General features: G+C 39.2%; 3 protein-coding genes and 1 long non-coding RNA gene across 9 annotated transcripts in view; 2 read left to right on the top strand and 2 right to left on the bottom strand.

Annotated features, from left to right (window-relative positions):
- The window catches only part of KPNA1 (karyopherin subunit alpha 1), a 74,281-nt gene extending 63,120 nt beyond the window's left edge, over nucleotides 1–11,161 (top strand). Inside the window, exons 13-14 of the mRNA XM_024769324.1 lie at nucleotides 4,332–4,510; nucleotides 5,988–11,161. Coding sequence (XP_024625092.1) covers nucleotides 4,332–4,510; nucleotides 5,988–6,175 — 367 coding nt within the window. The 3' untranslated portion in view covers nucleotides 6,176–11,161. The remainder of the gene's footprint in view (nucleotides 1–4,331; nucleotides 4,511–5,987) is intronic.
- LOC112416039 (uncharacterized) lies at nucleotides 5,431–15,422 on the bottom strand. The gene is made up of 2 exons (XR_003006422.1): nucleotides 15,300–15,422; nucleotides 5,431–7,548 (listed from the first exon to the last, which is right to left on the bottom strand). It is a non-coding gene; the product is annotated as an uncharacterized LOC112416039 (long non-coding RNA).
- On the top strand, nucleotides 15,316–18,298 carry WDR5B (WD repeat domain 5B). Of its 4 annotated transcripts, none has more exons than XM_024769325.1 (2): nucleotides 15,316–15,635; nucleotides 16,054–18,298. In XM_024769325.1, exons 1-2 carry the CDS (start codon nucleotides 15,403–15,405, stop codon nucleotides 17,117–17,119), a joined length of 1,299 nt encoding a protein of 432 aa, XP_024625093.1. In that variant the 5' UTR covers nucleotides 15,316–15,402; the 3' UTR covers nucleotides 17,120–18,298. The 4 variants fall into 4 exon arrangements, with proteins under 4 accessions (XP_024625093.1, XP_024625096.1, XP_024625095.1 ...); XM_024769328.1 differs by having other exon boundaries at nucleotides 15,512–15,601; XM_024769327.1 differs by having other exon boundaries at nucleotides 15,566–15,654; nucleotides 16,057–18,298.
- Nucleotides 18,299–18,419: 121 nt separating this feature from the next.
- The window catches only part of FAM162A (family with sequence similarity 162 member A), a 40,520-nt gene continuing 31,055 nt past the window's right edge, over nucleotides 18,420–27,884 (bottom strand). For 2 of the 3 annotated variants that reach the window (XM_024769329.1, XM_024769330.1), the window contains 3 exons: nucleotides 26,008–26,116; nucleotides 22,825–22,933; nucleotides 18,420–20,146 (listed from right to left, as the gene is read on the bottom strand). In XM_024769329.1, coding sequence (XP_024625097.1) covers nucleotides 20,054–20,146; nucleotides 22,825–22,933; nucleotides 26,008–26,116 — 311 coding nt within the window. In that variant the 3' untranslated portion in view covers nucleotides 18,420–20,053. The remainder of the gene's footprint in view (nucleotides 20,147–22,824; nucleotides 22,934–26,007; nucleotides 26,117–27,884) is intronic. The other variant, XM_024769331.1, reaches the window with a different exon arrangement.

Below are 27,884 nucleotides of genomic sequence, written 5' to 3'. Positions count from 1 at the left end.
TTTTACAATTCAGCATAGCTATTTATAATAATAGAGTTAATTATCAGTCTCCTAGCAGTTTTTTATTAACTGGGTAAAGAGTTATCTTGAAAGATTATTATAAAACTGTTACAGTCCAAATTATAGAAAATAAGCTGTCTTTATTACTGATAAAAGATATCTGTGTGGCTTCTGCTTATTGTTGAGAAGACAAGATTTAGATGCAAGAACCAGTTAGAATAACTTAGGAAGTACTCATAATTTTAGGTTAAATATAATCAAATGCTAATACATACTACAGTTCTTAAAAATGAAGGATAAAGAATGTTGCCTGGAATTAAAGTTTCATGAAAGAGATGAAACTTGACATTTGGGTAGAGATTTGGCAATTTTGGAGGAGAGAGAATAGCATGAGGGAATATGCACAGTAAATGTTATTGGAAGAGGCAAATCAATCTTGCTATAGGTTATTCTGTGCAGGGATGAAGAATTAAGGAATTGATGGACTTTGAAAACTGGGATGAAGGCCTTAATCTTGGGAAGCAGGGAAGTCCCAAGAACATAGTGTTCTGAGGAGAGGAAAGAGAGCAATTAAGATGCCATTGCAGTAGTTTAGTATACTGTGATGGCCAGAATTAAGGTAATAGCTGTAGGGACTTCCCTGGTGGTTAGTGGTTAAGACTCCATGCTTCCACTGCAGAGGGCACGGGTTTGATTCCTGGTCGGGCAACTAAGATCCCGCATGCTGCCAGGTGTGGCAAAAAAAAAGTGTTGTAGCATGAGGTATAGGTCTAGATATGGGAAATAACGATCTGTAGGACTTGGTGGCAGGTTAACAGATTGCAAAGGAAAGGAAAGAGCCAAAGATGACCGGAGAAAAAGCTGGTTCTGTTGATAAAAATTAGGACACAGAAGAAGCAAAATCCTGTTTGAGAGGGATGGCTTTATTTATTTTTGGCTGCGTTGGGTCTTTGTTGCTGCGTGCAGGCTTTCTCTAGTCATGGTGAGCCGGGGCTACTCTGTTGTGGTGTGAGGGCTTCTCATTGTGGTGGCCTCTCTTGTTGTGGAGCATGGGCTCTAGGCACGTGGGCTTTGGTAGTTGTGGCATGTGGGCTCAGTAGTTGTGGCTTGCGGGCTCTAGAGTGCAGGCTCAGCAGTTGTGGCACACGGGCTTAGTTGCTCCACAGCATGTGGGATCTTCCCGGACCAGGGCTTGAACCTGTGTCCTCTGCATTGGCAGGCGGATTCTTAACTACTGCGCCACCAGGGAAGTTCCGAGAGAGATGGTTTAAGACACAGTGAGTTTGTTTTTCATCAGAAGAAATATTTGAGAAATATAATTCACTTTTCCAGATAGTAAAGTCTAGTGGACTAAATTTCCTTACCCAGAAAATTTTCTTAATGGAAGCCTTTTCTGCTGCAGAAGCCAGCTAGCGTCAGTGACCAGTGATTGCTTTATCCAAGTGTTTGAAATACACCACCCATTGGAGCCAGTTCCAGACTTTAATCATAGAATTGTGCCAGTTTTCCAGTCATCTTTTCAAGTCTTCAGACTTTCCCGAGGACATACTTCTTGCAGTGCTTTTCTCAAAGTAATATGACTTTCCAACTCCTATACAGCCCAGGTCCCCTGGTGACCTGTTTTGCTTTTTGGTGCAAATTACTATCTTTGGAGAAACTTGCATCAGTAGTGAAATACCACTATGGTGGTCTTAAATCTCCAAAGATGAGTGGTTGCATCAGAAAACAGCACCTTGAATTCCTCTGATCTTGTAAGGAGGTATAATTTAAGTGGCTAGAATTGGGAACCCAAAACTCATTTAATGAACTGTGCCATAATAATAATAATGCCATATTTTTACAAATATAAAACCTCACATCTTCAAAACTCTGGATTTACTTATTAGCACTTTTTTTTTTTTTTTTTGCGGTACGCGGGCCTCTCACTGTTGTGGCCTCTCCCGTTGCGGAGTACAGGCTCCGGACGCGCAGGCTCAGCGGCCATGGCTCATGGGCCCAGCTGCTCCGCGGCACGTGGGATCTTCCCGGACCGGGGCACGAACCCGTGTCCCCTGCATCGGCAGGCGGACTCTCAACCACTGCACCACCAGGGAAGCCCTTGTTAGCACATTTTTGGGTAGAGTTTTTCAACAAGAAAGTTTTAGTATTTATTCATTTAATTATATACTAGTTCTAGAAGCTTTCTAGAACTTAAAATTTGTTTTTAATTCTGAATCAAGTTTTCAGAACACTGGTTTTCATAATAAAAGGTTTCACAACCAGACAGTATTACAAAAGTAAATGAGGTTTTTAAAGGCGATGTAAGGATTAGAGGTTACTGAGCCAAACTTCTAGATGGGAGAGAAAATCGTATCAAGCATAGACCAGGATCGAGTTTGCAGACAATTTGGAGATTCTGAACAAATCTCTGAAATCCAGTTGGTGTTCTATAGACTTGCCTATATAGGCCAGTGAAGTTTAAGGGCAGACATGTAAGTCATCTGTTTAGTTAACTACTCTAAAATTTTGCTGGGGTTTAGTGACAGACTTAAGTCTTTGATTCCCAGACTTTTCCAGTTCAGGAAACTGAGGCATAGAGAGATCAGATAACTTGTCCAAAGTCATCCAGCTTGTATGTAGCACAGCTGGGATGTTGTAGTGGTGGTTATCTCTGGGTACTTTTTATTTTTCTTTATGCTTTTCTGTATTTTTCAAATTTGCAGCAACTAACATTTATAATCTAAAGAGGCTTGGTTTTGTTTTTTTTAAGAAAAACTGAGAATTATGTAAATATGTTGAAGGAATGGTTAACTAAAAACTGGTGTAAAGGAAGGGGAAATGGTCAGAAATGGCTTCATGCCTTACCTAGTCTCTTTATGACTGACCTAGTCTATTCCGAGGACATATCATCTAAATTGTCAGTAAATATTTAAATAAAATTACACACAATACTATTAAATTCATTCCTTTGTAAATAATAAAGCTAAATATTACATAAAACTTTTTTAAAAATTAAGCCTTTTTAAAGAACATTTTTAGATTTACAGAAAAATTTAGATAATACAGAGTTCCTGTATACTTCCCTCCCTTCTAAGTTTCTTCTAGTAAAATCTTGCTTTAGTGTGGTTACATTTGTTATAGTTAATGAACCAGTACTGATACATTATTAGCTTAAGTTCATATTTTATATTAAGGATTATTCTTTGTGTTATACAATTATAGGTTTTGATAAATGTTTCCACCATTGTAGTATTATTCACTGCTCTAAAAATCCCCTCTGCTTCACCTATTCATCACTACTCCCTTACTTCCATCCCTCAAATCCCTGGCAACCACTATTCTATTGCCTTTATAAAAGTTTTCTGTTTTCCAGAATGTCATATAGTATGGAGTCTTTTCAGACTAGCTTCTTTCACTTAGCAATATGCATTTAAGGTTCCTTCACATCTTTTCATGGCTTGATAGCTCATTTTATTTCTTTTTATCACTGAATAATATTCCATTGTCTGAATGCACTACAGTTTATTCAGTCACCTATTGAAGGACATTTTGGTTGCTTCTAGTTTTTGGCAGTTAGGAATAAAGCTCCTGTAAATAATTCTTGTACAGGTTTTTGTGTGGACATAAATTTTCATCTCAGTTGGGTAAATGTCTAGGAGTGTGATTGCTGGATCATATGGAAAGCTGTTAAAAAAACAAAAACAAAAACCTACCAAGCTGTCTTTCCAAGTGGTTATCGTATTTTGCATTCCCACCAGCAAAAAAAATGAGAGTTGTTTCTCCACATCCTTACCAGTGTTTGGTATTGTCAGTGTTTTGGATTTTAGCCATTTTAATAGATGTGTAGGGGCATCATTGTTTTGATTTGCAGTTCCTGAATGACATACGATGTTGTGTCTTTTCATATGCTTTTTTGCCATCAGTATATCTTTGTTGAGATCTTTTGCCCATTCTTAAATTCTGTTTTCTTATCTTTGAGTTTTAAGAGTTCTTTGTACACAGTAGAATTGGCTTGTTGGGCTTGTGCTGGCTTTAGCACCAAGTGTGTCCTGTTTCAGAGGTGTGGTTACCTATAGAAACAAAAATGAAATTAATCAAAAGTATACTATTTTGAAGAATCACTCATAGTCAAAGTAAGAGAGTATTCCAGTTTCTTCGAGTCTAATAATTGTGGAGGGAAAAAAAAATGGTGATGGTGCCAGAGAACTTTTTTTTTTGACAAGGTGTATGGTTGAATGGGTGCCTACTTTTATTTCTACAGTGAATTTGAGGATTTCTCTCCTACCAATTTCATAAAAGTTTTATGAAATGAAAAGTTTTGTTTGACTAAATTGTTCTTTGTATTAATTTAGGTACCTCGTAGAACTGGGCTGTATCAAGCCACTCTGTGATCTCCTCACAGTCATGGACTCTAAGATTGTACAGGTTGCCCTAAATGGCTTGGAAAATATCCTGAGGCTTGGAGAACAAGAAGCCAAAAGGAATGGCACTGGCATTAATCCTTACTGTGCTTTGATTGAAGAAGCTTATGGTAAGATAGATTGTTTAATAGATGTCCTGAAATTATTTTTTTCCTTTTTCTCCATGCTTTTTGGCTTGTCCACACCTGTCATTAGCAAACTCATACAAAAAAGTTGTTCTCTTATGAGTAATATTTAGTATGCAGAATTGGAAATGAAGATGCATTGTAGATGTGAAGAGAAGCAAGTACCCTTTTAAGTTGAGCCCTTTTTACACTGGGCTGTTAGGATCTTCCATTCCCTGACTCTGCTTGCCATTGTGGGTACTTTTGTATTCTTACTAGTCCATCTGAGCCTCAAGAGCATCCATATCTACTGTAGACAATGCCCGACTCCACTCCTTTTCTCTTGTAAGATTTTAGAGTTCTGATTTTGAGCTGCATCCCCCAATTCCTGTGTTCCTAAAGTGTTCTTGACTGTAAACTCTAATAAGAGTTTCATTAGAAACAGTAGAGTCACTATCTGCTGTTTGGTTTCCTCATCCTTCCAATCTCAGTTCTAAATATACTCTTAATCACTGGTTTACCACTGTGCTTTAAAACTTTTAAGTTCCCTAAGTGATTTTAATGCATAGCAGGATTGAAAACCACTGCTCTAGGGCTTGTTTATTCCTAAAATTGGAATTAGGGATCATAGGGCACATTCATCTTCAAATTTATCAGATAATGCAGAATTGTTTTCCAAAATGACTTTAACAGTTTACCATTTTTTAAAGGCCTGATTATAAAAACTATATTCCTGCTTAGTGTAAGAAATTTTGAAATGTATGAAAAGACAAATGTTCCTCTACCCAGATCTTTTGCCATAGGAGAGAACTTTTGTTAATTTTTGGATGTGTGTGTGTATATATATATATATATATATATATATATATATATATAAATATATATAAAAATATGGATACATATATGAATATGTATTTTTTTTCTTCTGAGCAGTGTTAACATTTATTTCCAGTATCGCTGTAGCAGTTAGATTGCTTATGGCTATAGGTAAAAGAAAGCCTAGCTCAGATGTGCTTAAACTTAATAAAGGGAGGAGTATGTGTTGGCTAATTGTTCTGGTTAGACTTCTTAGTTTAAGCAATAGAAACTGATTCTGATTGATTTAAGGATATTACACATGTGTTGAAATGATATTGGATAGCTCAGGGCCTAGGTAGATAGAACCAGAGCAAAGAATAAATTAGGCCACAGACACAGTCCAATAGGAAAACTTCTGTTCCTGGCCTTGGGCACAGGATGCTGTGACTGTTACAGAAACTGCTGCTTCTGGGGACGGGCTGTCTCTTGCACACGTGTTTAAGATGTCAGTTTGCAATAGTATTATTCAGATGTAATCCCAGCAATGTTTTCTATGTTGCTGCAAGATGCTTATGAGATATAGAGAATCTTCCTTTTATGTCAAGGAAAGAGACATGGCAAAATATAGTTTTATTAGAATTTCCAACAGATATACAACAGATTTTTTTTTAATTCTTCATTCTAGGTCTGGATAAAATTGAATTCTTACAGAGTCATGAAAACCAAGAGATCTACCAGAAGGCCTTTGATCTCATTGAGCATTACTTCGGGACCGAGGATGAAGACAGCAGCATTGCACCCCAGGTTGACCTTAGCCAGCAGCAGTACATCTTCCAGCAGTGTGAGGCACCTATGGAAGGTTTCCAGCTTTGAAGCAATACTCTGCTTTCATGTCCCCGTGTCAGACCAGGCTACCCAGTCGAGTCCTCTTGTGGAGCCCACAGTCCTCATGGAGCTAACTTCTCAAATGTTTTCCATAATACTGTTTGCGCTCATTTGCTTGCCTTGCGCACCTGCTCTCTTACACACATCTGGAAAACCTCTGGCTCTCTGTGGTGGAATACCCTTCTAATAAAAGGGTAACCAGAACGGCCCGCTCTCTTATGGAAAACCCCTAGGCTGTGGAGATCCGCATTTATATATTATAGAGTCATGGGAATATACACATAATAATGTGGCTCCCTTTTTTTTTTTTCTGGGGGAAAAAAGAGGACTCCTCATTCCCTTTAATGTGGGAAAAAATACATTAAAAGATGAGACTAAACCTTTATCTTGAATTTCACACAACTACTTGCAACAAGGGAGATGTTTAGACCTGTTGTGTACTTCAGAGTACTTTTCATGAGTTCTTCCACAGTGAACCCTTGGATTACCTGGTGGCTTTTTCTAGCCAAATTTGCATTAATCCTTACTGAGATTGGATGGTTTTCTTTCCTCTGTTGGCACCATTCTCCACAGATATTCAACCATCCGCTCCCTCACCTTCAGCCTTCAGTGAATGTGCTTTCTAGTTGTCAGGAATGCTGAAGAATTAACACTTTGACTCTTAAATGTGATACTGGTTTGAAGATTCCCTTAGAGCAAAAAGGAGAGGGGCACATATTAATTTGTATGGCTACTGCTTCTCTTTGGTCTTATGTGTCTTAGGATTTGGAAGTGGTTCAATTCTAATGCTGATATGAAGATTTAGAATCCTTAGTGGTCGAAACCGTATCCTGTAATTCAATAAACAAGTTAAAAACAAATAGAAAAAAAAAAGCCCTCTGATTTTCCCAAACTTAACCAGTGTGACTAGAGGCTGTGTTTCTGCATTAAAACAAATGTTTCAGGCTTTGTGGTCCTGATCAAGGTCCTCATTAAATTGGAGTTCACCCTAGGTGCTTTTCCCCTCTGTGACTGGCAAGTAACACATGCTTTTAAAGGTTACTTAGGGAATTCTTTTTTTTTCCCTTAGTTGGGTGCAGCTGGATTCTAATGTATTCATGCTGCACATAAGTAGCATCTTTATCTTAAATAACCATCTTCTGGACATGACCTGTTTAACCCAAATAAGGGCAGTGATCTTTTTCTTATAACCTCATTGTTCCCTAATCATTTCATTTCATCTCCTACTAGTACTACCCAGTCAAGTCCCCTCCATAAAATAAAAACAGTTCTACCTTCTGGCTCATTTAATGATGACTGCAATCTCTACCTGCAAATGGCGCTTCCAGTACTGTCTTCAGTGATCCACATTTGTGCTCAGACTGGAATGAAAAAATAAGCTTAATTGCCAAGAGAACTGCAACTGAGTTCAATACGACTTCTTGGTGCTAGTTGGCCATCTTGACTCAATGTTGGGATATATTATCAGAGAAGATTTTTTGTTGATGTGCTGTTCAAAAATGAATTCTGAAGGAAAAGTTGCTCACTTTTTCAGAGAATATCCTTTTATTAAACCTCTTTAATTTTGTCCTCTTCTAGAATTCATTATAACCCCAAAGCATAACTATTTGGAAGTTCCCCTGGCAAGCTGTTATGTCTCTGGTAAATCCTGCTGAACTTTAGGGACATTCAGAGCTTTCATACCTCATCATGTTATTTAAGCAGCCAACTTACGTGATCTGATTTAAACTTTAAAAAATCCACTTCATTCAAAGTAGAAAGATACAAAGACAGAGGACATTTATCAGCCAAGCGTGTGATGCATTTTTTGCATCTAGTCTGTAACTGTGTCTGTGCTCTGGATGGATACCGTCTGATGTCTGTTATTGATGGAGCAGCCACGCAAAACTAGTCAACTCCCATCTATAACTGTTACTTTTTCTCGTGCTGCTTTGTGCTGAAAGAACATTTTAGTTTACTGCACTTGACCTGTAAAAGACTTTGATTCTTTGTAATTTTAGGGACAAATTAGGTGGTTAATTTAAAGAAAAACTTTCAATGTTGCCTTTACATCACATTAAAATATAACTTCTTTCAGAAGGGTAATATAAACACTGATTCATAGTAAAAATTTTGTTTTTAGCTTTGACTTTTTCGTGGCTGAGTTTTTTTAAATTGTAAATTACTGGTAACACATTTCTCTAGGATGTTTTAAATCATGTACCTTCTATTAGATAATTTTTAAAATTTCAGCTCGTTTTGATAAACCAATTTGAATGGAAAAAATATAAAACAAAATTATTTCCCCAAGTTAGCAAGAAGAGCATACATTGGGAATTTTTGCTAGCAATTGCAGGTGTCTCAATGAATGAATTAAAACAAAGTCCATTTAACTAATGTGGTCTATTTCCTGTCTAAAACAAGAGGAATTTATCTTGCTTCTGTCCTAGAAGTTCATGAGCCATGAGATAACGAGCTAATTTTTTGCAATGAATTTTTTTTAATATAAAAGTTGGAATTGATTAAAAGTTAAATCCCAGCATAACTGTTGTAACTGATAAAGCAGCCTTTTTGGTAATAGGATGACATTTAGGAGGTAGCTGTTAAGTCCTATTTTTAGTTCTCTACCTGGCAGATTGTATCAATTTATTGTATAATCTTATCATTAAGATGTTACTTATTACAAAAGCATGCTAATTTCAACACAGGAAAACTCTTCTGTAGTTTAATATACTGATGGGGTGGGGTTGGGAAGTGGCTTGATTTTACTTTCCTCTCCTTTTCTTCCTCCTCCAAACTTTCAAAGTGTATTCTTTGAAATGAGAACTTTAGTGGGAAAAAAAAGCATTGATAACATTTGGGATGTAAAGGCACTTTGTATCTGAAGGACCAGGAGGTAGATAACGGCCAGATTGAGAGACACCAAAAAAGGTAAAGATGATAGATACGAAGAATGGTGAGAATTAGGAGACAGAGTTCTCCATGGAACACTTTTAATTCATGTTGTCACTAAGTAATTAGAACCCTTTTAAACTTAATTTATATCAGCTGTACTGTTTTCGAAAATTCTGTTGCCCTAGGATTGTTCCTTCCATCTGCCAGATGAAGCTGAATGGGCTCTGGGTCATTTTTCATCCTTACTGTTACAGATATAAACTTTAACAGTTATCCCATAATAAATCTGAATTATTCCAGATTGTTGCTGACTTTGCATAAGGAAAAATATGTAGTATATTTTATTAATCAAACTTTGTCAACTATCCTTTGTTGTACATGGCCACCCACGGGCAACTATGAATTTACTTCTCTAGTGCTAAATAAATATTTCAGTTATTTAATACCCCAATTTGGGGTTGCATTATGAAAGAGTTTTCCTCAGGTTGAAGAATTTTTCTTTCTCGCTAATGAATTTTGTGAACATTTTTGTATCAATAGGCAAGTCATTATAGCTGTTTAAAGGCTTGGGGCTTTTTACATACATTAGAAATTGTGATGTCTAAGGGTGATTTTCACTAAAGAAAAGGGATTCACTTTTAGAAAGAGGTATTATTTGCTTTTCATATTTATTTACTATGTTCTACCTCCTACATTCCAAAATTTGCTCATTTGCAGAGACAGGTATACATATATACAGAAGTCTCAAATCTGAATTTTTTGCCATCTGAAGTTAACAGAACCATTTTCTTCTGTTGTGAGGTGAGCAGAGTAAATAATATATATCTACCCCGCTGGGAGATATTCTTGGCTATCTTTTTCTATCATCAGAAGTTAAAGTTACATATATATCTTTAAGAAGCTAAAGTAATTGAAGGCAGATGTAGTACTACTAGTACAGTAAGTCTGCTCTAACTTGGAGAATATTCTATGACATGCTTTATTGTCAGAAAAGGACAGGTAGTAACAATGGGTACCAGAGCATCAGAAGAAGAATGTGATAAAGTAAAATAAATATCATTATATGCTGATTCTAAAAATATCAGATTGCTACTGGACATAAAATTCATCTGGAAGTCTGGGGTAATAAGAAAGGATTAAAGGTAGATGAAGTTCCATTCTGTTTTCAGCTAGGGGTAGACAAGGAGGTCCCAGTCTGTTTTCCTACAGGTCAGATAAAGGCAACTAGTCGTTATTTGAACCACTGTTGTGTTCCAGGTGCCTGGCTAAGTAAGGGCTTTCACTTTTTCTCATTTAATCCTTCAACTGCTCTTTGAGGTGGATAATTGTCATTATGTTATAGTGACAAAATCAACACTTAGGAGAATTTACTTTGCCTCAAGGTCACACCTTGGACACTGTCTAAAGGTGGGGAAAAGCCCTGCAGGTTGTGTGTCTTGAAGAAAGCAGCAGTCACAGTGAGGTGTTCTGTGCCAAGAATTCCCAGAACAAGACACAGCAACCATAGCGGGGCCAACTCTTGTTTTGTTGGGCCATTCTTTCTCGTTCTTCCTTATCAGTCCCCTTGAAATGACTAAATCAGGTATGAATTGCTTTTAGGTTATATAATCTGGAGTGTAGACCCTCTCAGTCCAAACATCTTTCCCCTTCTGTGGTGCTAAAATTCTGTGTGACCTGACAAGTTAAAAATAATATATAAATGCTTGATTTTGAGTTTAGAAGCATAATGGCTAAACTCAGAAACATGTTTCCATTCAACAAACTCAAATGTAGGAAGTACTGACAGAGAGGGAAAGGCTTTGGAACAAAGAATGCTGCCACAGAAAGCAGTGCCATCCATGGATGTGAATTTAACACAGCTTCCTAAAGGAGTGTCAACACAAGGAGTGTCCAAAGTTTAAAAAAATGACCTTTTAATGTATGTTGTTGAGTATGTTCTGCTTACCTCGTCATTTTGACCACTCTATGTCCTTTGTCAAAGTGTTCTTACACTTTGATTTGGAATGGTTCTAATGATTCTTTGTACTTGAATGTGGTTGGTCAGGCCATGGATGAGTGCCTTGCACACAGTAGACATTCAATAAATATTAAATGACTGAAGGAATGTGCATCTATGTGATATTAGTAAAGGGTACTTGGTAACCAAAGAAAGCTCAAAGGAATTCCTTTATGCTGCTGTTTGAAACAAGGATTAGCAACTCTTTAGTGTCTCAAAATTTAAGTGTTTTATATGGAATATAACACTCTTTAGTGTCTCAAAATTTAAGTGTTATTTATATGTTTTATGTCTCCTTTCAGGAGACATAATTTGACCTGAAGTTTACAAAAGCAAACGCTGTCATAACACAGGTTTGTTATATTAAAACAAACAAACAAAAAAAACCCCAAAAACCCTATGCCTTCTGAGAAAAGTTAATGGGTATATTTTACAGGGTAACTAATATATAATCAACACCATGTTTATATATACACCAGAACTAGCTCATCAGTCTCTTCTGGCATACTCTAAGAAGAAAACATTTTTTTGCCAATTATATCCAACCAATGTGGAAGTGGTGGTTGCCTTATTAGGCTATTAAATAGAGATTTTTCATTTTTACACATTGTATGTATTGCTGCATGAGAATACTTTCTTTATACATTCTTCCAATTTAAGTGACAAATCAGTAGAAACAGAAAGATGTATTTATTCATTCTGTGATTGCTTCTCTACCATTTTTGACATTCCACTGACCAGGTATTTTTTCTGAAAACAAAAAATCTTAAAACAGTCTTAGTTCCTGCAGACTACACTGTCATCCATAGTACACAATTGTAGGGTTAACAAGTTTACTAAAGCTAGCTTAGATGACTGTTGCCCCTATTTCATTTGCCATTTTGAAAAAAAGTATTTTTTAAAACATCTTTATTGGAGTATAATTGCCTTGCAATGGTGTGTTAGTTTCTGCTTTACAACAAAGTGAATCAGTTATACATATACATATGTTCCCGTATCTCTTCCCTCTTGCATCTCCCTCCCTTCCACCCTCCCTATCCCGCCCCTCTAGGTGGTCACAAAACACCGAGCTGATCTCCCTGTGCTGTGCGGCTGCTTCCCACTAGCTGTCTATTTTATGTTTGGTAGTGTATATGTCCATGCCACTCTCTCACTTCGTCCCAGCTTACCCTTCCCCTCCCCATATCCTCAAGTCCATCCTATAGTAGGTCTGTGTCTTTATTCCCGTCTTAACCCCTAGGTTCTTCATGACCTTTTTTTTTAAAAAGTATTTTTCTAATTTTAAAATCAATAATGGTCATTTTTGTGATCTTGAATGTTTTTCCAAAGAATGAAATTACTCTCTAAATTCCTTTATCTATACCCACTTAACCTGAGGAAGCCAAAGGAGCCCAGCTGGTGTCCACAATATGGATCACTGCCCTATCTAAAACACTTGGCCCCAGCATTATTTATGGGTAAGGAGAAAATAGAAACCCAGAAGACCACAGTGGTGGGGAGAGATCTGCGAAGGCTGGAGTGCAAATTAGCATACAAAGAGTGTAGAATCTTCCAAGATTAACTTCTGACAATGAGGAGAACCCTCTTGGGAAGTCCACACTTACTGTTCTGATCTGCTGGGGGCAGTCCCAGTTTTTAAACCAACACCTGTTAATTATTTTAGTGCCCCGTTTCACTTTAAAGAAGTCTCAGTTTAGATAAGTTGCATGGCCACCCCATATTTAGCCCAAAGAGATGCTTGTATATTTAAATTGCTAGTGGTTTTAGGCAACTGGGTATGTATAGAGTTCTATTATGCTTGATTTTTGAGGTCTGGATTTGGTAATCAGTTGCTACAAAGGATGTCAGTCAAGTTGTTCCTTAGTATAGGAATCACTCCCAGGCCGTGTTTAAGGTCTGACACACATACCCACCCCCCACCCCCAATTTTTTTAGAATTAAAAAAAAAATGACCCATTTGTGGCAATATTTCTACTTAGAATTGCAACTTTACTGGGTGGCAAGGAGAATAAACCTTTCAACCACAGATGAGACGTTCAGTTCTAAAACTTCTATGGGAAATTTAAAGAAACTTTAATAGGAGAGAAACTTCCAAATCACCTATCTGGCGAAGATTAAAAGTAGCAAAAAGAGAAATGATTAAAAACGGGACCGAGTAAGGAATTTTGCTTGAGAGCCCCAAATGCAAATCTCTAGTTACGGTTTCAGCCACTTTGGATTTACTTGTATCAGTATTCCCTATTCCTACACACTCCACAGTTGCTGATGCTCCCCTCTTCCCAAGGAAGTAAACTAATTCTTTGTCCTAATCCATACGGACTACAATATTAGGACTACATGTTAGTATTAGAACATGACTAGTGAATAAAGATTTAACTAGTTATGTTCATAGCTTTTTCTTTACACGAGTTCCTGATGCTATTCATAAAAACACTGCAGACACCAAGAAATGAATTTTAATACTGAAATCTCTCACTCAAATTTCGGGAAAATCTGACGCAAAATCATTTCTGGATATTCCTGTCAACACATTCTTAATTGTGTGCCCCCTCTCTCCCTCATGCTTGTGGTATTTCTAGTGGGCTAAATATACTCCAGTACGAACACCCATCTTAGCCCTCAGACCATGTGTTTACCTTGTCTAATTGCCTTTCTTTACTCTGTGTTGGAAAAATACAGATTTACTTATATTCTTTGAAACAAAACCTATGTTCTGTGAAGTGCTTTTAAATTTATTTTTTAATGAGTTATTTAGAGTGTTTCTAAGCTTCCCAGTAAAAATCACTCTAACCCTGGCAAATGGGAGGAGGAAAGGAGAGGGAGGAGGTGGAGTTTAATCAGATTAAGATAATGTATAAAAATGGATGCTTCAAACCATTTTAAAGATGCTCTTCCCATTCTCAGCACCACATTGTGTTTATACTGTTAATTTGCACTAGCTAAGTCAATTCCTGTCTACATTCCAAACTAGAGTAGTAGGGTCAAGTAATGAGGTTTTTACTAGTTTATTCTAGGTGATCTAATTATGCTGTTGTGCCTTATAAAAGCAAGACTTTAAATTATCCCCAGTATGTATAGGACAGGAGACCCTTTATTTCCAAATGCTTTAATTGGTGACTGACAGAAAACATCATGAGACACATTTGCCTCTTCACTTCAACTGGCTACCAGGAAAACCTTTCAAACAACACTAACAGCCTCTCTTGGGCACTCTTTGTTGAGCAATTACGATCGACTCTCCCTACATGTGGGTTACACATCCTCACATTCAACCAACCACAGATCAAAAATCTTCCCCCCCAAATCCTGAAAGTTCCAAAAAGCAAAACTTGAATTTGCTTCATCCTGACAACTATGTACATAGCATTTGTATTAGGTATTGTAAGTAATCTAGAGATGACTTAAAGTATAGGGAAGGATGTGAGTAGGTTATATGAAAATACTCCAGCATTTTATACAAAAGACTTGAGCGTCCAGTGGATTTTGGTATGATGTGTGGCGGGGCGGGGGGGGCAGGGTGTCGTGGAACCAATTCCCTGTAGATACCAAGGGACAGACTATACAGGATTGGAGAAAATAGTCAGGCTTCCATTTTTGATAAACTTATTCTTGTTTAAAGAGTAATTTACACCTGAAAAGCATCTATCCTTCACGTACTTCACAGCCACTAATCATTTATTTAAAGTAGGGAGGGCTGGCTAAAGCCTAGTTACGAGTAACCTTACACATTTCTTACCCCATTCCACCCTTTCCGTTCCAAACACCTATGCAGATGTGAACTTTCCTTGTCTTTGGAAAATTTAAACCATAAGGAAGTGCTAAGACAAATGTCTGCTCATTTCCCCCGGCACTACCATGTCGGGCTACCTCGGCACTGGCCTTTAAAGGCCTCTAACACATATTCTTTATCCTTCCCGAAACGTTTAGGGAACACTTTTTAAATCAGAAGTCTTACAATCTGGGCGTAAATTTAGCTACGTCCCCCTCGCCTACTTGCAGCCTTTCGTACTCCCCACCAGGCTCTACACCACAGCAGGTGGAGAACAGAATGAAAGCCACCTGTGCAGACGGAGCTTACGCAGTCATCGGCGCTGGGTGGGCCCCGGTCTGCTAAGAAACGCGCCGTCTGAGCGCCTTACATCCAAATGGGGGCTTAACCCTGCAGCTACGGGCATCGCAAAATTCAGTCCGTTCTCGTCACACGGTTTCCAAAAAGTAATGAATGTTCTTCGAAATACTCACTGCTTCCCACGCTAGCCAGTGAGGTCTGGAAGAAGTCTTGTTCACTTTCCCTCTCGCCCAAGAACGCAGCAAACTGCTCGCGCCTGGAGGGCGAGGGTGCAGAATGCCGGAAGAAAACCTCAGGACTTTCTTTTGCGCAAGCGCAAGCGGGCTTCCCCCACAAGTCACCTCGGTTCGGAAGTGGTGGTGGGAGGGCACCCTCTGCGCATGCGCCCGGCTGTGCTGCCCTCGCGTTAGTTCGCTACGGAGCGGTGTGGAGAGTGAACCGCAGGCCTGGACCTCAGGGAACCGAGCCCACGCAGGTTTTCACTTAGCTTCTGAAATCTGTTTAAAGCGGTGATTCATTCATGCTCAAGTAGAGTACCTAAAGTCTGGCGGGTAGGGGTGCTCAGTAGTCTCAAACATTTCAGAGCTGGGGGGAGGAGCGGTGAGAAATACTTTCTGTAGATTCCCACCCCCCCCTCGCCCCACCCCTCCGCGTGCAGCTTTGGACCGCTTTATACATTCGCAGAATACCCAGCAGTAATACCTTACTTGCCGACAGCGCACAGGACCCTTTTAATAGTATTTCTCAAGTATTTGTTTAGAGGAAGAAGCGAGGAAAAACTGAAGCGGTCCAAGCCGTGCTGCTGTATCAGTGTATATTGCAGTTTAAAAACGATCCAGAAATTATTGTCACTAAAAGACCGTTTTTTAGTTTGTTGATTTTTTGTTTTTTGAGTCCGATGTTTTTTATCTTCATTTTACTGGACAGAAGGGCCAAAATACTGGCTGCCTGGTTCAGGACCGGACATCTAGCCAGCCTACAGACTTGGAGCTTCAGAGTCATGACTACAAAGGAGTCAGGAGGTGCCAAAGCAGAGTCGGCTCTCTCCTCATCAGCCAATCCGAGCAATTGTGTGTCTGAAAAACCAAACTATGCTCTGAAATTTACTCTGGTGGGACATACGGAAGCAGTATCATCAGTTAAGTTTAGTCCTAATGGAGAATGGCTGGCAAGTTCTTCTGCCGATAAAGTAATTATAATTTGGGGAGCCTATGATGGAAAAAATGAGAAAACACTTAAAGGACACAATCTGGAAATATCAGATGTTGCCTGGTCATCAGATTCCGGTCGTCTTGTTTCTGCCTCAGATGATAAAACTCTAAAGATTTGGGATGTGAGATCTGGAAAATGTTTGAAAACGCTTACGGGGCACAGTGATTATGTTTTTTGCTGTAATTTCAATCCACCATCTAACCTCATCATTTCAGGATCTTTTGATGAGAGCATGAAAATATGGGAGGAGAAAACAGGAAAGTGCCTTAAGACTTTGTCTGCTCATTCTGACCCAGTTTCTGCTGTTCATTTTAATTGTAGCGGGTCCTTGATAGTGTCAGGTAGCTATGATGGTGTCTGTCGAATCTGGGATGCTGCATCAGGTCAGTGTTTAAAAACACTTGTTGATGATGATAACCCTCCTGTCTCTTTTGTAAAATTTTCTCCAAATGGTAAATATATTCTCATTGCAACTTTGGACAATACTCTTAAACTATGGGATTATAGCAGAGGCAGATGCCTGAAGACATATACTGGTCACAAGAACGAGAAATACTGCATATTTGCCAGTTTTTCAGTTACTGGTGGAAAGTGGATTGTGTCTGGTTCAGAGGATAACCTGGTTTATATTTGGAACCTTCAGACTAAAGAGATTGTACAGAAATTACAAGGCCATACAGATGTCGTAATCTCAGCAGCTTGTCATCCTACAGAAAACATCATTGCATCAGCAGCATTAGGAAATGACAAAACAGTTAAATTGTGGATGAGTAATTACTAAACCCTTTAGAAATCAAGTAGTAGAGTCAGATTGGCCAAAAAAAAAAAAAAAAGGTTAGGTATTTTAAAAGATGGTTTCCTCTCAATTCTGGCATGGTTTTGTATTTTTTAAAAAACATTGCCTTGAATTACAAGATTTTAAGACCTATAACCTCAATTTGCAAAGCAACACAGTTGGAAAAGCAAGTCTAGATCCCAGGGCTTCTGACTTTAATCTTAAGGTCTGTTATTAATCTCTCGTGTCTGTCCTTGAGCAGATTCATTCTGTTCCTCTCAGTGACTATTCTAGAGGATCACTGTATTTGACAAAAATTTAGAAGTAAGGCTCACAAGACAGGATGACTGATTAAATGAGGGGAGCAAGGGAGTCTGGAATAACTCCAAGGTATTTGGTTTGGGCGATCAGGTGAATTAAGAGAATAAGCCTAGGATGGTGGTGGATTGGAGATTTATGTCAGATGCCACTCATACACTTTAAGTGATAGCCTACACGATGGGATGTGAAATGGTCCATGGAATCAAGTTTGTAAATTGGGGAAAATAAGCAATGGTTGTGTTTGTTCTGAGGATCTAAAAGTTTTAAGTTTTTATCAAAATAAAAATAAACCAGGACAAAATTATAAAGGCATTTTACTGAAGGACCTCTCACTACCTTGTCAGACTGCCCTCTCCTGATTCTCAGGGCAAGCTCAATGTCTGAATGAGGCTGCTCTCTTTCATTAGGTCTGACCTAAACCTACCCATGCTACAGACTCAGTTCAGAAAATCACCACTTTGTGTAACCATCACTGGCTGCCTGCCTCCAGCCACAGCTGACAGCTGAATTCGGTTTTCTTGCTTCTTGCTATAGCTTGTTATAAAATTCAAAATATATCATTTACCAGTTTGTGTTGTAATGGTTTCATGGGCCATGTGTCTGGTAAACTATGAGCTCTGCAGAGTCAAGTATGTTTTATTTATCTTTGTATTCTCACTTTTTGTATATAGGAGAGACTCAAGTAATGTTTGATAAATGACAATGAATTATACCACCATCACAACTTCATTCCTTGCCTGCTTTCAATAAGTTTTTGGAGTCAATTCCCTATACTATTATTTTTATTGATTAAAAGTATCTAACCATAGCCTCACATGTTAACTTTATTCAAATAGGGCTTACAGGAAATATGAAGTGGAAAATGTTTTCTGCCCATTTTACCTATAGAGACATGATAAACATGAAAAAATAATCTAGGAATTAAGCAAAACATAGTACAATGATCACTTAATTGAAAGTATGTATTATAGAATACAAAAGAAGACAGTTTTGCCCTTGTTGCTTTTAATAGTGCTCATGAAATATCTGCTTGACAAGTTGTAAGCGGTATAAGATACTAGAGTTACTAGTAGGTGAGTGACTGCTAAGAAGTTAATAAGTGAGGGTACTGGGAGAAGTGGGATTAGATAGGGGCAGGTCGTAAATACTGGTCATGAAATTTATATTTAACCCAAAAAGAGGTAGTCACTATAAGTTATTGAATATGAGTTGACACAAAATGAGAAATGATTATATAAATTCTTGCTGCATGGTAGCATTTTTGAGCTTTGACTTAATCATACATTTTATTACAATATATCTCCAAGATACAACACTTTAAAATGCTTCTTTAGAAGTTAAAAATGGTATTGTTCTATAAAGAAAGATGATACACTTTTAAAAAGAAGTACATTAGATTTTACCCATATTTAAAACCCATATTTAGATAAGACGTAACATAAATGTTCCAAAATAATCAAGAAAAACTAATCTGCTAAAATGTATACAAAGCAATGCTTTTTGATGATAAATTTGCAAGTGATAAAAATCAAAGAGCTTGATATCTAAAATGAAGCTAAGGTTAAAGTACTGTAAAGTATATAGACAGACACAATTAACATCATCAGATAGATTATGAAGCTGTAGGTAGAGTGGTACATTACATTTTACTGAGTATTTTATTAAACCAAATTCCCAAACAGCTGCATATATTACTTTTTAATCTGCTATAACCCTCTGAAGAGAACCAGCAGGTTGGGATGTTTATGCGGACCTGCCATCCGTTAATAGTATTGAAGCACATGAGAATAAATGAAATACTTAAATAGAAACCAGCATCCATACCTAAATGTGAGACAACCTCGTCGAACTGTAAGTAAGATACACACCAGATGCAAATGCTTATTTTTCAACACTAATAAGAAAATGCATTTGATAGATATTCATAACTGAGAAATTTAGTGTAAAGGCAGAAGAAAAAGGACCGGTTGGGAATTGTAAGCCATGGAGCAGAAGAGGTGACTGTGCTGGCCCCAAGCGACTCCACAGTGCTGGGATTTCAAAATCCTCAGAAACTTGTGGCCAGACCTCCATCATCACCTTGCCGGGACTTTTTCAAAGACTTCTCCTAAAAGCCTCTGTCTTCCAGCACGCCTGACAAAGGCATAGTGTGGTCTGGCTGCTTCCCAGGGCTCTCGAGAAACACCAGGGTATTTGGGGAGGTTAGCTCTCCAACGTGCACCTGGGTAGTGTACTCAGCTGGCCCTCCTTATTATCTCTTCAGAAATGAGGACACTGAAGAGAGAGAAATGCAGAACTAGAAACCATTTGGCTTCTGGGAAGATGTCACTTTGGTAATGGGAATTAAAGTAAGGTACAGGACCTGACTCTCTAAAGAAGAGTTAATATTAAAGTTCAAGTAAGTTGTCTCACTTTCCATTCTTTCATTTTCTCAAAAAAGCTGAGGCTGCATTTAACCTGGATCAAAGCCGTAAAATATAGACAAGTCATTTCTTTAAGAAAATTTATTTGTAGCTCTAGAGCAGAATTAGGGAACTCATACCACATTCATTTTAATAAGGCCTGTTACTGCAACATTGTTTCTAGATTTTCAAAATCCAGCCAACATGGATATCTCTGCTACTCTGTTTTGGCCTTCACAGCAGCTTCTTCTCTCAGACGAGCTTTCTTTTCTAGGTTCAGGCTTGTTAAAGACTCGTGTCTTTTGGCACCCTAAAGTGAAACCAATTTGAACAAGTGATTATTTATGCTGGTCTGGGGAGGATGTCACTGCATTGACGCCAGCAGGCTGACACGGGAAGTACAGGCATGGAAGGGTTGGCTGCTTGTGCTCCGGGCACAGCAGCCCCTCCACGTGCCTTCTGCCTCCTCTGATCCTTCCTAGAACAGCAGCTCACCCATTCAAGCACCAGAGAGAAATGCCACATCTCTACCTTCTCCTTTCTGGCCTCCTTTCTTCAAATCTTCCAGCCTCTCTTCTCCCTTTATAATGTATTCCCTTGTCTTTCTCTTTTCCTCTCTTTAGTATTAAATACCTTCTTGTTTCCATTTCTATCCCTTTTTTCCCTCCTCTCACTTTTCTTTGTTGCTACCATTTCTCCTTCCCCAACTCATTTGTATATTTTCACACCCTTCTAGTTCCTTACTCCTCTTGTACCAAAAACATTCAGCTTTGGGAATCCCAGACTTCACCAAATACTACCACTGATGACTCCCAGCAGTGTCTACCCTGCTTTTCCATCCTTTGAGAGCAAACAGGAGTGGAGGAGAAACAACCATCCTCTTCCCTTATTTCCCTCCCTGTGACTTGTTACATCTCTTTGAAGCTTACATAAACAGACCAGTCTCAAATTTTTTATACCAAATGAGTGAAGATAGCACCCTATAAGGTGGTATTTTCTTCTATCTGTGTGATTTCACATGTAAAGAATTAAGTATGGGGAGGGGAGGAGAATCGGACTGGTAAGTTGATGGAGAGGACAAAACACAATGGCTAATTTCTGTCTTCTAAATCACATTAAGTTCAAAAGTTCTTCATTCCAGTAGCATTTACCAATTAGAAACGGATAGTTCCATAAAAGAGAAAAAATTTTATGGTATAGAACAGGAGAGGAACTCCTCATCCCTTGGATGAGGCTAGGGAAGACCTCAGAAGTGATTTGTTTCTGGAGTATTTAAACTCAGCTAGTAGGACTTCCCTGGTGGCACAGTGGTTAAGAATCCGCCTGCCAATGCAGGGGATGTGGGTTCGAGCCCTGGTCCGGGAAGATCCCACATGCCACGGAGCAACTAAGCCCATGTGCCACAACTACTGAGTCTGTGCTCTAGAGCCCACGAGCCACAACTACTGAAGCCCGTACACCTAGAGCCCACGCTCCGCAACAAGAGAAGCCACCGCAATGAGAAGCCCACACACCACATGAAGAGTAGGCCCCACTCGCCGCAACTAGAGAAAGCCCATGCACAGCAACGAAGACCCAATGCAGCCAAAAACAAATAAATTTATTAAAAAATAAATAAACTCAGCCAGTATAATCAAGTAGACAAAAGCAATGCAGATTTCTCAGAATTCTAGAAAGCCCTATGTCCCGTCTACATGCTTCTGCAGGTTCAGTCTGAGAGCTAAGCATGAAAAGTCAAAGAGGGAGACAGAAAAAATACTGAAGTGGGGCAGGAACAGAGTAGTCGAGAAATTCACCCAGGCCTCCACACTTGCCCTTCGTGCTCCCATAACATCAGCCTAAATGGTCAGTATCTTCTATTCCAAGACTCTAAAGAGAGCCAGAAGTTCATTTCTCTTACTCTGGACTCACTGGGGATAAGGATGTCAGTTACCACTGGGTTTGCAGAAGAACCCTTTAAATATCTGACAATAGATATGAGACATCTCTTTCCACATGGAAGCTGTGATATATAGAATTATGCATGGTGTTAAAGTAATGCCTTGGCCAGTACTGCTGCATATAAAAATAACTATTTTAATCACAAGACAGTATATATGCAGTTTGGTAACTGGCAAACTTGGCTCCACTTTTTTGTCTTGCCACTTATTAGCTATGTGACATTGGGAAAATTATTTAACATCTTTAAGCTTCAGGTTCCTCTTTTACAAAACATGGATAATAAGAGAAGGTTCTTAGAATTATTGTGGTCATTAAATAAGTTTAACAATACCTGTTACATAATGAGCAAGCAATAACTGGGAGCACTTTTACCATCACCTCAATTAGACAGGTCTAGGTTCAAACTGTGGCTCTGCCATTACGGAGATGTGTGTGAACTTGTGTAAGTTACTAAAGGTTTCTAAGCGATGTTTCCTCATCTATAAATGAGGTCCTAATCAAATTATCTATCTTGCAGTGTTGTGAGGTTTAAATAAGATAACCGCAAGGTACTTGGAAGACAGTAACACAGATGTTAATAATGAGTGGATTTCTGGACCTGAATTCCTATGTACCACTTAGGAGCTTAGATATATGGCCCAGTTTGAACATCAAGTAAAGAACAGTGATAAGAACACTCACCAAGAGCAGAGTGAGGAGCAATAAAAAAATGAGAGTGCTTTACAGACATGCAAGGAGTTATTAGTAAGTATGCCAGTGTCATACTACTTGTTTTACATTACTTATGACATCTGTGATAACTAAACACTTTTTTTTACTTAACCAAAACTAATTTAGTCCTTCACCTTGCCAAAGTTAGGATTTGCTATTTATCTCCAGGCCTTATATCTCAGGTTTGTTCCTACTATGTTTTATTTTGTTTCTTATCATTTCTCATGTAGGAAGTAGCCTCCTCATCACAGAAGATAAATACAAGGGTCAACCCCTGACTTCCTCTAGGTTTGTTTGTGGAAAATACACAAAGATAGACGGGAAGTCCACTCTCACCTTCTTGCCCTCAATAACCATCAAGATGCATCCTGCCACTGTCAAGGCAATCATTACATAGCTGATCTTCACCCGGACCTTGTTCTTTGCAGCATCGAGCATCTCAAACCTAGTAATACAATGGGATCGTGAGAGAAAGTTAAAATTTCCCTTTCTGAAGTTGTCAGAAGGATATAAATCTGTGTCTCACAAATCAGGAGTAGAGTAGTGCCTATACATATAAAAAAGGAGATGGGGCCTAGAGGTCATACAGGACTTTGGGGAGGATGGAGCATTTTCACAATTCACTTTGTATATGAAACACAATAACGGGGTGTAGATGAAGATAGAAGGATGTATTATAGAACTCACATCCTCCCATAAAGACATCACAAATACATCTACATTTGGAATAATTCTCTCAGAATACCCACCGAACACTGGCAGAAGATCTCATACAACTAAAGCTGCAAGAAAGATCACCAAATAACTGGGTAGGACAAAAGAAAGAAAAAAAAAAGGGAATTGGGACAGGACCTGCACCCTCGGGAGGGAGCCGTGAAAGCGGAAAAGGTCCCTCACACTGGGAGGCCCCTTAGCTGACTGGTAGGTCCACTGGGACACACAGTAAGCCTCAGCGGAGAGCGAAGCTGCCGGCTTGCAGTAGGCAGGACAGAGAGAGACCGGCACAGGTGGCCCTGGCCATCTTGCTGCACTTCCCAGCCCAAGACGCGCGCCTCTTGGTGTGTGTGCAGCAGCTCAGGGCTGAAACTTGGGCTTCAGCAGACAAACCCGGGGAGAAGACTCAGTTTGACTGTGCGGAGGCAGCCCGAAGGGCCTCAGGTGTAGTCCAGGCTGCAACTGGAAGTGTGTGGAGGACACAGCCCACGCCCATCACCGGAGCCCCACTGTCAGCACGCTAAGGTAGGGGCAGGGACTTGCCACAGCAGCCTCATTCTTGGTGAGCTCACAGTGGGTGTGGCTCAGCCGCTATGAGTTCTGGGAGTGTGCAAGTGCTGGGTGGTTGCCCGCATACAGAGGTAGGGCTGAAATCTGAGGCGATTCCCTGCGGGTGTGCAACTTCGGCGAATTTATGCCTGTGGCAGCGCCTGGGGATAATCTGAGCTGATTACTGGCTCTCCTGTAGCTGAGACGGGTCCTGTGCCAGGAGCAACAGGCTTCGTGGGTGCACACACACAGAAGTGGGGCTGAAATCAGAGCCAATACCTGTGTCTCCACAGCAGAGGCGGGGCTGAGGGCCACGCCAACAACAGTGTACTTGTGAGCCTGCACAGTGGGTGGCAGGCGACGTCACAGAGCACATGTCTGGGTAGTCAGCTCCTGGGGGGGAATACACAGCAGCTCCTTTCCCAGCCGGAGCACTCCACTCCTGCCTACCTCACATCGTAGCTTAGAACCGGATCTGGGGGCTTCTCTTCCAACAACTGGGGAACAGACCCTGCCCATGACAGGGCTGTGACAACAACAGAGCAAAGAGAAGGTCCCACTCAACACAAGATCCAGTGCAGACTCTGCTTACCACAACACAAATCACACCACTATGAGGGAGATAACAGCCAACACGCATTGAGGAAAGATGTGGCAGACATCCATACCAAAAACGGCCCTCACACCAAAAATACTGGACTCACACAGGCTACACAGGGTCATTCCCACATAAAAATAGCCCTTCAAGACCACAGTAGATAACTGTTTCCCTTAAATTCATAGAGTCAGAGAAATATAAGTAAAATGAAAAAACATAGGAACCACTCCCAATTAAAAGATCAAGAGAAATCTCCTGAAAGAACAAACAAGTTGGTTTGTTTCTCTAGACTGAAGAAACAGACCTCTCCAGTCTAACAACCCGAGTTCAAAAGTCAGGTAATAAAAATGCTGGAGGAATTAAGAAAGGCAATCACTAGAAATGCAGATCACTGTAACAAGGACTTAGAAACTATAAAGAGGAGCCAATCAAAATTAGACAACTCAACTGCTGAGGTGAAACCAGGCTAAAGTCAATAAAGAGCAAACTAAATAATGCAGAAGAACGAATAAGTGATCTGGAAGATAAAATAATGGAGATCACCCAAACAGAACAGCAGACAGAAAGACAAATGAAAGTAGCAGGACTTCCCCGGTGGCACAGTGGTTAAGAATCCACCTGCCAATGCAGGGGACATGGGTTCGAGCCCTGGTCCAGGAAGATCCCACATGCCACAGAGCAACTAAGCCTATGTGCCACAACTACTGAGCCTGCACTCTAGAGCCCACGAGCCACAACTACTGAGCCCGGATACCACAACTACTGAAGCCTATGTGCCTAGAGCCTGTGCTCCGCAACAAGAGAAGCCACTGCAATGAGAAACCCGTGCACCGCAATGAAGAGTAGCCCCTGCTCGCCACAACTAGAGAAAGCCCGCACACAGCAATGAAGACCCAACACAGCCAAAAATAAATAAATTAATTAATTAAAAAAATTTAATATCAGTTTATGATAAAAGCTCTCCAGAAACTGGGCATAAAGGGAACATACCTCAAAATAATAAAGGCAATATATGAAAAACCCACAGCTAACATCATACTCAACAGTGAAAAGCTGAAAACATTCCCTCTAAGATCAGGAACAAGATAAGAATGCCTACTCTTGCCACTTTTATTCAACATAGTTTTAGAAGTCCTAGCCAAAGCAATGAGAGAAGAAAAAGAAATAAGAGGAATCCAAATTGGAAAGGAAGAAGTAAAACTGTCACTGTTTGCAGATGACATGATAACTATACATAGAAAATCCTAAAGATGCCACCAGAAAACTACTAGAGCTCATCAGTGAACTCAGTAAAGTTGCAGTATACAAAATTAATATGCAGAAATCTGTTGCATTTCTATACACTAACAATGAAATGTAAGAAAGAAAAACTAATTTAGTCACTTTCTGCAGCTAGGAGAGGATATCAAATCAGCTGACTTCAGAGTATCTAACAGCTCTTCACTAGGCACTACATAAGGTATCAATGATAACACATAGATTTCCCAGCACTGTTATTATTCCAGGTACTTGCCAAAGAGGAAACATTTAGAGAAGTGGAAACTGTTTTAAGATTTGGTTGAAAGGTTTTAAGTAGTCAGACTCAGAGGAACTGCTTTTCCTTTAAAATAGACTACCGAAAAATAAAAGCTGCTTACAACCCTAAATTCAGCACTCACGAGACAGTCTCTGGGATTTCATCTTCCTTTTTGAAGCGACCTGACCATATTAGGATCTTCTTCTCCCAATCCGTAGGCTTATGCAATGGCACTCTGTGGCTGTAAGTGTCTATGAGGAAAACAAGAGAAGATATCTTACTCATATGAGACTGACTCTCAAATTTAGCAACATTAAAATGCTATTTGTGCTTTTTAGCTATTCGCTAAACAGAATCATTGAGAAATCTCAAGCTAATTAGAGCTTTGTTTGGATGGAATTTCTTAGGTTGCTCATTTCTTAAATGAGATTCAAAAATTCTGTGAGGACTGAAGTAAAATAAAAGCATTATTTCCCAATATAAGCCATAGCCATTGAAAGCTGAAAGAACACCATGAACAAAGTTATAAAGGTGAGAAGGATGAACTAAAAAGAGAACAGTGAGGAGCCTGTTTGACTTCAGTAGAATTAAAAAAAAAGTTTGTAGGTAAAATCAGATTATAAAAGAACTTGAATGGCAGGCTAAGCTTTTTAGACCTGATTCAAGAACTACTGTACACTTTGAAGCAAGGAAGAAGTTAACATTTTAGAAAATTTAATGTGCATAATGGATGGAAAGCAAAAGGATAGGACAGAGTGGGTAACAAGTCCAAACAGAAGATTATAATACAAGGTATTACAATACAAGGGTGAGGTGATATAGTCAGAACTAGAGTTATAACAGCAGGAAGAGAGACAACAAAGTCAATATGATGATGACTGAAAGAATCTGGAGATGAAGACAAAGAAGGATTCATGAAGAACCTCAAACTTGGATGAGTAAGACAATAACAGTATTGTTAACCAAAATAAGGAGATTGTGAAAAGAACCAGTCAGGAGAGGAAAAAGCATGAATGCCATTTTAGATCTACTGACTTAAATTCATGCCATCTGAGTAGGTTTCATTAATAAGTTGGGAGTGGAGATAACCACTAGTGCAAAGGGAGAACCAGTGAGGATGATAGAGAAACATAGAAGACCAGGGGCTGAGCCTTGGGGCATGACCCAGAAAGGAGACAGGGGAAAGAGGCAGCAGAGGAAAACAGAGCAGCCAAAGATGAAAATGAACAAGAAAGGTAGAACCATAGACTATAAGAGAACCTTTCAAAGGAAGGGGAAGTCACTGAAGGCAAGGAGCAGAAAAAGCTAGGGAATCACAGAATGTCAGGGTTAGAAAGGACCTTGGAGATAATCTCATCCAACTTCCATATAATGCCTACATCTCTCTTGCAGACAGACCATCTCCTTGACTACATACACATCACCTTTGCTTAAGCTGCACTTTTCACTTAACCAGAAGGCAACAGCAAAAGGAACAGGAAGGTCACTTGGAAAAAAATCCACAAAGAACCAAAGTCAAGAAAAGAGGTTTAGAAGTACAGGAATAGAACTGCGGTGATTTTTACCTTTTAACCATTCCAGTGCTTGGCACAACTTTCTCTAGAGTTTTTAAAATTTTTTTTCCATTTTATGTACTATATACTCATTAAAGACAATTCAGAAAGTATAGATGTGAAAAAAGAAAAATTTTAAAACCACCCCTAATTCTCCTGTCATAGCATGATCTCTATATTTTTATTTTGGTGTGTTTCCTAAGTCTTATCCCCATACATATGTATATATACGTAATTTCTATACGTACCATGCTTGTGCTTATGCACAATATAGAATTTTGTAGCCTGCTTTGTTCATTAACATGATGACAAACACTTCCCATGCCAGTATGCGGTATTTATAAGCCCTATTTCCAACAGCTGCACAACCTCATCAAGTAGATCTAACATATATAATTAATCATTCCCAGATTACTTAACATTTAGACTAATTTCTCATTTTCCATATATATATATATATATATGG

This window comes from Neophocaena asiaeorientalis, unplaced genomic scaffold, assembly GCF_003031525.2.
Source record: "Neophocaena asiaeorientalis asiaeorientalis breed wild unplaced genomic scaffold, Neophocaena_asiaeorientalis_V1.1 scaffold671, whole genome shotgun sequence".
Lineage (NCBI taxonomy): Eukaryota > Metazoa > Chordata > Mammalia > Artiodactyla > Phocoenidae > Neophocaena > Neophocaena asiaeorientalis.
This window is presented reverse-complemented; position numbering and strand designations above follow the sequence as displayed.

What these genes read in the sequence shown, in the direction of transcription:
- WDR5B (XM_024769325.1), top strand. Translation starts at nt 15,403, where the DNA reads ATGCCGGAAGAAAACCTCAGGACTTTCTTTTGCGCAAGCGCAAGCGGG. An exon ending in TCTGAAATCTGTTTAAAGCG is followed by an intron (nt 15,636 to 16,053) that starts GTGATTCATTCA and finishes TTTACTGGACAG; the next exon opens with AAGGGCCAAAATACTGGCTG.